Source organism: Arachis ipaensis, chromosome B07 (assembly GCF_000816755.2).
Source record: "Arachis ipaensis cultivar K30076 chromosome B07, Araip1.1, whole genome shotgun sequence".
NCBI classification, from domain to species: Eukaryota; Viridiplantae; Streptophyta; class Magnoliopsida; order Fabales; family Fabaceae; genus Arachis; species Arachis ipaensis.
The window spans coordinates 7,083,860-7,094,928 of record NC_029791.2 but is presented as its reverse complement, the minus strand read 5'-3'; the positions used below and the strand labels follow the sequence as shown (position 1 = coordinate 7,094,928).

At 34.7% G+C, this 11,069-nt stretch overlaps 1 protein-coding gene and 1 pseudogene across 1 annotated transcript in view; both read left to right on the top strand.

The window, feature by feature from the left end:
• Positions 1-4,074, top strand: part of LOC107606708 — a 9,992-nt gene extending 5,918 nt beyond the window's left edge. Inside the window, exons 7-11 of the mRNA XM_016308739.1 lie at positions 347-1,052; positions 1,134-1,251; positions 1,400-2,477; positions 2,871-3,251; positions 3,818-4,074. Of these exons, the coding sequence (XP_016164225.1) occupies positions 347-1,052; positions 1,134-1,251; positions 1,400-2,477; positions 2,871-3,251; positions 3,818-4,074 (2,540 nt within the window). The remainder of the gene's footprint in view (positions 1-346; positions 1,053-1,133; positions 1,252-1,399; positions 2,478-2,870; positions 3,252-3,817) is intronic.
• On the top strand, positions 4,360-7,087 carry LOC107606709 (annotated as a pseudogene).

The following is an 11,069-nucleotide window of genomic DNA, read 5'->3' as shown; positions in this document are numbered from 1 at the left end:
AGTATATAAGGACTGAAATTTGAGACGATATTAAAAAGAGGAAAAGAACTAAAATAATTAAGGTTTTATTTTTATTAAATAAATAACTAAAATCAATAATTTGAGCAATTTAGAACTTGTAATATATTTTTAATGATAACAATGGAGAGTTGGATAATATTGTTCAAATATAAGGCATGCAAAAATAAGTAAAAAGTGTTGGTACCTAATTTAGAAGTTCAGGGGCATAGTGAAGGTATTTGGGTGCTCTCTGCATGGCCCGGAGCATCTTGCAATGTCGTGGCAGCAAGTTCGCAAGTGGTGTGTGTTGAGTTTTCGAATGGCGGTTTTTTTTGGGTCTGTGCAGCAATTTATGCAAGTCCCGTTCCTAGCATAAGGGAAGAAGTTTGGAGGGTTTTGACAGATTTTTTCAGAAATTATTCAGGTCCTTTATTAGCTATTGAGGATTTTAATGAGATCCTTCTTTCATCTGAGGTTAAAGGTGGAAACTTTGTCTCTCGAAGGGCAGAGCGGTTTGGAGCTCTCCTAGATGAGTGTGGTTTGATTGATTTGGGAGTTCATGGATCTTTGTACACTTGGTTCAGACATATGCAGGGTAATCGGTTCCTCTCGAAGAGGCTGGATAGGGGTGTGTCTACTGATGTTTGGTGTTTTCGTTTTTCGGAAAGCTATGTGGAGAATTTGGCGAGGATGCATTCTGACCACTGTCCCATTATGGTGCGATGTCAAGGTAATGATAGAAGAGTCGGGGTAAAACCTTTTCATTTTCAAGTAGTTTGGTCTTATCACCCAAGTTTTTCGTCGGTGGTCAGGGGTGCTTGGGACAAGGGTAGACCCAATCCTATTCGTTGCCTTTCTCAGGTCAGAGATGATGCTTTGGCCTTTAACCGAGATGTCTTTGGGAATATTTTTAAAAGAAAGAGGGAATTGGAGAGGCGTGTGACCAGTATCCAACAGAGAATGAAGAGAGTTGATGCTTTATCCCTTATACAGGAAGAAAGGGAGTTACAGTCTGAATATAGTAATCTGCTTACGCAAGAGGAGTTGTTTTGGTATCAAAAATTCCGAGAGCAATGGGTCAGATTTGGAGATAGGAATACTAAGTTCTTTCATATGCAAACCATTATGTGAAGGAAACGTAACAAGGTTCAGGGGTTGTTTTTGGAGGATGGAAGATGGAGTACTGATTCGCAAGAACTCGAAGAATGTGCAATTGGATTTTATAGAGATCTTTTTTGTAATGTGGAACAGGTAGAACTTGATGTGATGGGATCAGGAATTACCTTCTTTATCTCGTGAGGCTATTGAAAGTCTCACAAGAAATGTTTCTAAAGAAGAGGTTAGGAAGGTGGTTATGGGCATAAACTCTTTTAAGGCCCCAGGTGCCGATGGTTTTCAGGATTTTTTCTTCAAGAAATACTGGGAAGTGGTTGGTACAGAGGTATGGGAGCTTGTTAAGAAGGCTTTCGCTTGGTTTGATCTGGATAGTGCTCTGTTTGATACTTTGGTGGTGCTGATTCCTAAAGTTGATAACCCGTCTCGCATGAAAGAGTTTCGTCCTATCAACCTCTATAATGTCATCTACAAGATTATAACTAAGGTGGTTGTGGAGAGGTTACGACCTTTTCTACAAGATATCATTGGCCCTCTACGGGGAGGGTTTATTCCTGGAAGGGGTACCCCAGACAATATCATTGTAGCCCAGGAAGTTCTCCATTTTATGAAGAAAACCAAATCAAAGAAAGGTGTTCTTGCTTTTAAAATTGACCTAGAAAAAGCTTATGACAGTGTGAGCTGGGAGTTTTTGGAGCAATCTCTCCTAATGTTTGGCTTTCCAGGTACTATTGTTTCTCTTATTATGAAATGTGTAAAGTCTTCCTCCCTTTCTCTAATGTGGAATGATAACCGGTTGGATGGTTTTCAGCCAAAAAGGGGTTTGAGGCAAGGAGACCTGATGTCTCCTTATTTATTTGTTATTTGTATGGAGAGGTTGAGTTGCCTCATTGCTAGGCAAGTGGAGGTTGGTAGATGGAAACCAGTGACTGTGTCTAGGGGAGGTCCTGTAATCTCTCATCTCCTTTTTGCAGATGACCTTATCCTTTTTTGCAAAGCGAAGAAATCTCAAGTGCTTCATGTTTTGGACACTTTGGCCACCTTTTGCAGAGCATCTAGTATGAAGGTGAATTTTGACAAATCTCGTGCTATCTGTTCTATGAATGTTTCTAGACAACACAAGGATCTCTTCACTGGTATTTCTTCTATCCGATTTGCTAATTCTCTGGGAAAATACCTTGGTGTCCCCCTCAAGCATGGCAGAGTTACTAAAGCTGATTTTCATGATGTGGTTGATAAGCATACTAATAGGCTAGCATCTTGGAAAGGTCGCTTCCTTAATAAAGCTGGTCAGATTTGCCTTACTAAATCAGTTTTATCTTCTATACCTATTTATAGGATGCTAGTAAGCCTTTTTCCATCAGGTGTGTGCTCTAACATTGATAAGTTTACTAGAAATTTCATTTGGTGTGGTAGTCATAATCACCGTGGTCTTCATTTAGCATCTTGGAGAGTTTTGACGACTCCAAAAAAGTTTGGAGGTCTTGCTTTGCGGGAGTCACGGTTGGTCAATTTTTCTTTATTAGGAAAGCTAATTTGACAAATTTTGATGAATCAAGAGAAACTGTGGGTCAAGATTATGCTTCAGAAATACCTCCAGAATAGAAACCTATTTGCAGTTAAAGCAATGGGTTCTTCATCGTATATATGGAAGTCTATTGTGCACACAACTTCCGTATTAAAGGAAGGGTTTGTTTGGAAAGTGGGAGCTCTTTCTAAGAATTTCTAGTTTGACTCTTGGTTACACTCTGGGCCAGTAGGAGTAAGGGTTGAATTTCTTGATATATGTGAGGCTGCTTTGACCATTGAAGATGTTTACCGTGATGGAGTTTGGCATTTGGAGAGGATTTACTCTTTTATTCCTAGGGACTTAAGGGAAGACATTCTTAGTTTAGTACATATTTCGGCTTCTGGTCGTGATTTGGGTTGGAGTTGGGAGCACACTCTTTACTCTGCTAAACAAGGATATTTATGGTTAATTCAGAATAAGTTGAATTGGGATAGGAATATCAATTGGCTTTGGTTTTGGAAGGCACGAGTCCCTGAAAAGTTGAGGCTCCTAGTGTGGCTTTGCCTTCATGATGCTGTACCAACTCAATATCTGCGTTTTCGGCGACATCTCTCCTCCTCATCCTTATGTACACGTTGCAATCAACTTCCAGAGACAATTCTTCATTTTTTTCGGGATTGTGAAGTGGTGCGATCAGTTTGGGTTTCTCTAGATTTTTTTATGTGTGTTTCTTTGGCTCTCTCGAGGTGCATGATTGGTTCAAGCATGGCCTCCTCAATGAAAGTTGTTCCAAATTTACAGCTATAATATGGTCAATTTGAAAAGATAGAAATATGGGTAATTTTCAGGGAGTTTTTGGATCTGCTGGGTCAATTGCATACAAGGCTCGCAGGTGCATGGTGGATTTTGAATATACAACTCAGAATCGAGTGTGTTGCATCCAGGGATTAAAACCTCTGTCTTGATCTCCGCCAGAACCTGGTGCTTGGAAGTTAAATTGTGATGGGACTGTGAACTTGGGGGATGATTGTGCTGGTTTTGGGCGGGTAATTCGCGATAGCTCCAGTCAATGGGTAATGGGATGCTCAGGAAATTCTTTTGGATCTAGTGTCATCAAGATGGAGTTGTGGAGTATATGAAAAGGTTTGCCTTGGGCTTGGGAGGCGGGTTTTAAACTTGTTGTCTGTGAGACAGATTGCGCAGCAGCTTTTGAGCTAGTGACTGGTTGGCAAGTTCCACTCTGGCATCTTGAAAAAGAAGTGATACAACTGATCTTTGACTTGAAGTTAAGAAGGGATTGGGATATTCGTTTTGAGCTTATCCCGAGAGAAGCTAATGTCGTGGCAGATCGGTTGGTAAAGATGGGATCTGGAGGTAGCGAAACTGATGAGGTTAACCTTTGGCACCAGCCACCAGAGGTGGCGTGTCCTCTCTTACTGTTAAGAACCTGATTTCTTTTCTTTTTCTTTTCTGCTCTTTTGTTTTTTTCTCTTAATTGTTCACCAAAAAATTATCTAACACCAATAAAAATTATCACCGTTATATTTTTTCCATTTTAAAATATTTGTTTCATTTATATTTTTTAAGATTTTGAAATATTTACTTATTTGGACAATATCAAAATGTTTTCCGTCTTTTACTCTTAATATATAATGATATATTTGTTATTAAAGTAGGAAAAAATATGAATTGCAATAAATAATTTTTTATGAAGATAATTCTATCTATTCATCTAATGTTTTGCTATTACTAAAAGGTGTTTGCTACGGTACAATGATAAATTCATACGTACCGATACGTTTAAAATATAAACAAATAGTAACAAGTCATGTGGAATTTATTTTCCACATCAACATTTAATTTTTTCTTTTTTAAATATATATTATATCATCACTTTTACTAAAACACCCCTTTAGTAATCAAAACAATAAACGCATCAACGTTATCATCGTCCTCCTCCTTCTCTCTCGTTCATCTTCTTCCTTTGCATCTGCACTCTGTGATCTCATTCAAACCTCAAATCCAATGCTTCTTCATAGCTCCGTTCCCTTCACACCAAATTCGAAGACCAACAGAACAGACTTCCATTTCAGCAACTTCTCTTCCTTTAAGCCTCCAAATGCTCCCTTTTCGCGGTTTCAGAAGCACTCCATTTCGAATTGAGCACTCACAGCAACAAGAAGCCCTTCCCCGCAGAGGTTTCTAGAACCATCATGGAGCTTGCCACTGTGGGAACCCTCTCTGCTTTGACCAATGAGGGTCATGAGGGTTCTAGAAGAAACCAACAAAGATCATCTTTTTCCACAGACCATATTTCATTTGCAAAATGTTAAATCATTAATGCAATCTAAATAGCCAAAGTTAGTAATCATTTTGAAATTAAAACACTTGATTGCCAATATCTTTTTGGGATGGAAGGAAAGCAGAACCTTGATGCTGCAAGAAAGTGCTTGCTAGCTAGCTTGGAAACATCAAGTGCCATTGGTTCTGCATTAGATGAATCTGAATCAAGATTGGAGCTTCTTCGCCAGCGATGTCAATCCCTGCAAACTTCATTCAGACCAATCTCCATGCAGAAATGCTCGTTCATGGACGTTGGCAATGGTATAGATAGTGTTATATGTTCTGCTGCTGCTGTCCTCAAGGTGTTTGAATTTGTGCAGCATTTGGAGAATTCTCTATTGACTGACCCTGTTTCCGATCTATGCTCTTACCTCTCAGATGCCAAGAAGCTTGAAGAAGCCTTGAAGCTTCTCACTGATAATTGCACGTTAGCAATTGGCTGGTTGCAGGGTGTTCTTGACTTCTTACAAGACAAAGTGATCACCAATGAGTTTTACCTCTTTCAGGTGAAGAAATCCTTGAGGATACTGCGAGAATTGCAAGCCGTGGAAGAGGGAGTTTGCATCAATGGAGGTTTTCTCAGTGCAGCCTTAGACAATCTAGAGACTGAGTTCCAAAGACTTCTGATGGCAAACTCAATGCCCATTCCTTTGGTTTCGTTAGGATCACACGTCGCAACACAAGCTTTGCCAGGTTCTGTTATGGGGAAGTTGCAGGCCATCATTGAGCGGTTAAATGCAAACAGCAGGCTAGCCAAGTGTAAGTCTATATATGATGAAGTTCGAGGGACGAATGCTCAAAGAACTTTGAACACTTTAGACTTGAGCTACCTTGAGATTCCAACAGCTAAATTTGAGGATGTCAGGGAAATAGCGAGTTACATAGACCAATGGGGCATTGATTTGGAGTTGGTTGTCAAGAACGTTCTTCATACTGAGTACATGCTATCTTGCCGTGTCTTTGAGAAGATTGGTCGAGAAGCATCGACCGAATGTTTTGCCAGGATCGCCATCAGATCAGGAATTCTTTCATTCATTCTATGTTTCATTCCATCGACCGGCGCAAGTGAAGCTTGAAAGGCCAGGTTCTCCTCCCCGAGATAGCGGTGTCCCTAGGCTGGTAAGCTTTGTAACTGATTACTGCAATCAGCTGCTTAATGATACATATCTACCACATTTGAAAAAGGTCCTAGAAATTCATCTTAGTTGGAGAAATGAAACATATGAAGAGGGTATTGTTTTCACACAAATATATGACACAATCAAGGAAGTTGCAGTTAATCTTGATTCTTGGTCAAAGGCCTATGAGGATATCACATTGTCCTACATTTTCATGATAAATAATCATTGCCATTTCTACAATTTGAGGAGTACCATGCTTGGGGATATGATGGGAGATACTTGGTTAGGAGCACATGACCAATACAAGGACTATTATGCAGCACTTTATTTGAGGAATAGCTGCGGAAAGCTTCTATCAATTATTGTTCAAAAAGATTTACTTTCATCCTCATTGAGTAGCCAAGATTTGGGAAAGAGATTGCATGCTTTCAATGTAGCTTTTGATGAGAGGTACAAGATGGAATCTAGTTGGACAATTTGTGATGAGGCCTTGAGGAAAAACATATGCAAGCATTTGGTGGAATGTATTGTACCAATCTATAAGGCCTATGGTGAGGGTGCCTTGAAGTGTACACTGAGGAGTGCACAACCCAGATTGGTTCAACTGATGAACACAAAGTTCAAATCAATCTCTTCAATACAAATTCCTCCAACTAACATGTCCTCTAACTAAGCTAACTAATACATATGAAATGAAAAAAAATGAGAAATTTATATTCATCAACTTAATTTTCAGTACATACTACATATACTTTGATCTCATCTAGAGTATAATATGTTATAACAGAATAGAACTAGTAACTGAAAGTATAACTAACTTACAACTACCTTAACTAACTAACTGTCTATCTATCTATATGTCTTTTATTTTTTGGAATCATTCATAGTAATTACAACTTAATTGGTTATAAGAAGATGAGAAGGAGGCAGAGAAGCTTTAGCATTAGCAATGGCACCTGAACATGGAGGGAAGAAGGGGTTTGAGGAGAGAAAGGAAAAGTGGGATTCAAGAAGAAGAAAGGGGTGCCTTCACGAGGGTCAACAGCGAACCTGACGCCAATGGCCAAAGGGGAAGAAGAACCCTCATGACCCTCATTGGTCAAAGCAGAGAGGGTTCCCACAGTGGCAAGCTCCATGATGGTTCTAGAAACCTCTGCGGGGAAGGGCTTCTTGTTGCTGTGAGTGCTCAATTTGAAATGGGGTGCTTCTGAAACCGCGGAAAGGGAGCATTTTGGAGGCTTAAAGGAAGAGAAGTTGCTGAAATGGAAGTGGGTTCCGTTGGTCTTCGAATTTGGTGTGAAGGGAACGGAGCTATGAAGAAGCATTGGATTTGAGGTTTGAATGAGATCACAGAGTGCAGATGCAAAGGAAGAAGATGAATGAGAGAGAAGGAGGAGGACGATGATAACGTTGATGCGTTTATTGTTTTGATTACTAGAGGGGTGTTTTAGTAAAAGTGATGATATAATATATATTTAAAAAAAAAATTAAATATTGATGTGGAAAATAAATTTCACATGGCTTGTTACTATTTGTCTATATTTTAAATGTATCGGTACGTATAAACTTATCATCGTACCGTAGCAAATACCTTACTAAAATGTTTATTGTATATTTGGCAAAAAAGAAAATTGATATCGGAAATCTATGTGTAAATTTCCAAAATATGGTGTTTTTTTTATTTTCTATAATATGGGATGTCAATTTTTAGGGTAAAAAACAAAAATAAGCTATGGGGAGAAAGGAATTACGTGAATCAGCCAAAACGAAATATGATTCATCAATCAACCAATGCACAAATATATTTAGTTCGAATCAAACCGTTTCGAACTTGGATTGAATGTAATTCGAATTGAGCTACTTCGAATTACATGCAAAGCTGAAACATACATAATTCGAATTGAGGCAATTCAAATTACTATAAACCTGAACTAAGCATAATTCGAATCGAAGCAATTCGAATTACTATGAAACGTGAGCTCAACATAATTCGAATTGAGCTGGTTCGAATTACTCTTATGTAATTCGAATGATGTTGATTCAAATTACACATTGTACAATAAGATACTAGAAAAAATACTATATAATATAAAAAAATATACTAAAAGAAGTATAAAACACAATTCGAATTACATTCAATCTAAGTTCGAAACAGTTTGATTCGAACTACACATATTTGTGCATTGGTTGATTGGTGAATTAAATTTCGTTTAACTGATTCACATAATTTCTTTCTCCCCATGACTTATTTTTGCTTTTTACCCCAATTTTTAAAAAGCCAAAACGATGAAGGCAGTTTTGTAATTTTTTGTTTCAGATAACCAAAAATCATTGAAGGTGAATTCAATTTTTTTTTAATTTTAAAACACGAAAATGGTGAGAACAATTTTATAATTTATTTCTTTTATTCTAAAATACACTAGATCGGTGAGGTGATTTTGTATTTTTAAAAATAAAGAATAAAAAACATAATTGTCAAAAATAATTTTTATTTTTTTTTAAAAATTAAAGAGCATAATTATACGAAATGATTTTTTACAACTGCAGCGCTACACATACATGAGATGTGTCCTTACTTTTATGAATTTGGAATTAGCGATTTCAACCCAACCATATTTTTGCAATTTATGGTTACTTACAACTTTAATTCTAATTACCAATTTCACTTTCATATACCAAAAAAAGTAATGTATTTTTCTTAAATATATCAATATTTGAAATTTTGATTTGAGATTTTATTTTGAGTATTTTTCTTGTTCTGAAAATAGGACAATAAAAAAAAGGGTAAAAAACAAAAATAAGCCATGTGGAGAAAGAAATTACGTGAATTAGCCAAAATAAAATTTGATTCACCAATCAACCAATGCACAAATATATGTAGTTCGAATCAAACTGTTTCGAACTTGGATTGAATGTAATTCGAATTGAGCTACTTCAAATTACATGCAAAGCTGAAATATACATAATTCGAATTGAGCCAATTCGAATTACTATGAAACTTGAACTAAGCATAATTCGAATTGAAGCAATTCGAATTACTATGAAACGTGAGCTCAACATAATTGGAATTGAGCTGGTTCGAATTACTCCTATGTAATTCGAATTACATATTGTACAATAAAATACTAGAAAAAATACTATATAATATAAAAAAATATATTAAAAGAAGTATAAAATAAGATTATAGTACATTAATTTTAGTATAAAATTATTAAATATAAATTAATTTTAACTCCTATTAGTACATTGAATTAAAAATAACATATAAAAATATACTTGTATTTATTAAATTTTAATAACATATACACAAATCTAAAAAATTATATAAATTAATTTAAAAGAAAATATCATTGACGTTTTATAAAATTTTGTAGATTTGTGTCTTCTGAAAAGTGTATATATATAGTAGAGTAAAACTTACCTGAAACCAAATAATATAGTGTAAGACACATCTTTGATCAATATTTAAAAAAATTAGCCTAATTATGTACATAAAATCCTAAAAAATACACTTCTATCTTTTTTAATTAAGTTAGCTTTAAAATACAAATAATGCTTTTTCATGTGCTGCTTTTAATCTAAAATTCTAGAAAAAAATTGATTTAAAATGTTATAATGTTATTATATTGGCACAACACTTTATTTTTGTATGATAAATACAAGTACGTTTTTGTTTTTATATAAAGTATTTAAAGTATATAAAAATGTACTCCTATTATAAAAAAAATATTTAAAAAGTCATTAAATTTTTATATGTTATTAAAATTTAATAAATATAAGTACATTTTTATATGTTATTTTTAATTCAATGAACTAATAGGAGTTAAACTTAATTTATATTTAATAATTTTATACTAAAATTAATTTACTATAATCTTGTTTTATACTTCTTTTAGTATATTTTTTTATATTATATAGTATTTTTTCTAGTATCTTATTGTACAATGTGTAATTCGAATCAACATCATTCGAATTACATAAGAGTAATTCGAACCGGCTAAATTCGAATTATGTTGAGCTCACGTTTCATAGTAATTCGAATGGCTTCTATTCGAATTATGCTTAGTTCAGGTTTTATAGTAATTCGAATTGCCTCAATTCGAATTATGTATGTTTCAGCTTTGCATGTAATTCGAAGTAGCTCAATTCAAATTACATTCAATCTAAATTTAAAACGGTTTGATTCGAACTGCATATATTTGTGCATTAGTTAATTAATGAATCAGATTTCGTTTTGGCTAATTCAGGTAATTCCTTTCTTCCCATAGCTTATTTTTATTTTTTACCCTAAAAAATAAAATTCTAAAACAAATATATTTTAGTATTGTCTTCTCTGTCTTTTTACAAAACATACACATGTACCATATTGAGGACCGTTGCTGTTACCTTAGTCTTGACAGCAGCGATCTTTCATCTTTTTTTCTTTTCATTCTCTCAACAAGCTTTTTCTCCTTCTTCTCTTTTTTATTTTTTTTTTCTACCCACCTACCTTCTCTTTTTCTCCTATTCTCTCTTTACTTTTCCAAATTTTTTGAGTTTTTTCTGCCTCTAATTTTAGATTTAGAAAAATATTGTTTTCTTTTTTTTTTTCTTTTCATTCTTTTTTTTTTTCTGTTTCTAGTTCTATTTTTTGTTTTAGCTTTTTTGTTTGTGATTTTTTTTTTCAATTTTTTGTAGATCTAATACATCAATAACCCTCTGGTGATTATTCTTCTCTTTTTGTAATGTAATAGTTACCTTTTATGGGTATTTTGATTTCTGTAGTACAAATTTTGATATGAGAGGAAGACATTTTAAAAAAACTGGATATTCATGAATTTTTTTGTAAATCTAAAAAGTGATCAGATTTATTATTAAGAGTCGAAAAACAAAAATTATCTTATTGCTTTGCAGTATATCTGTGTAAATTTGGAAATAAAAAAAATTAATTTTGTTGCTATTTTTACTCATTAAAATTTTCTGTAATTTAATATTACATCTTC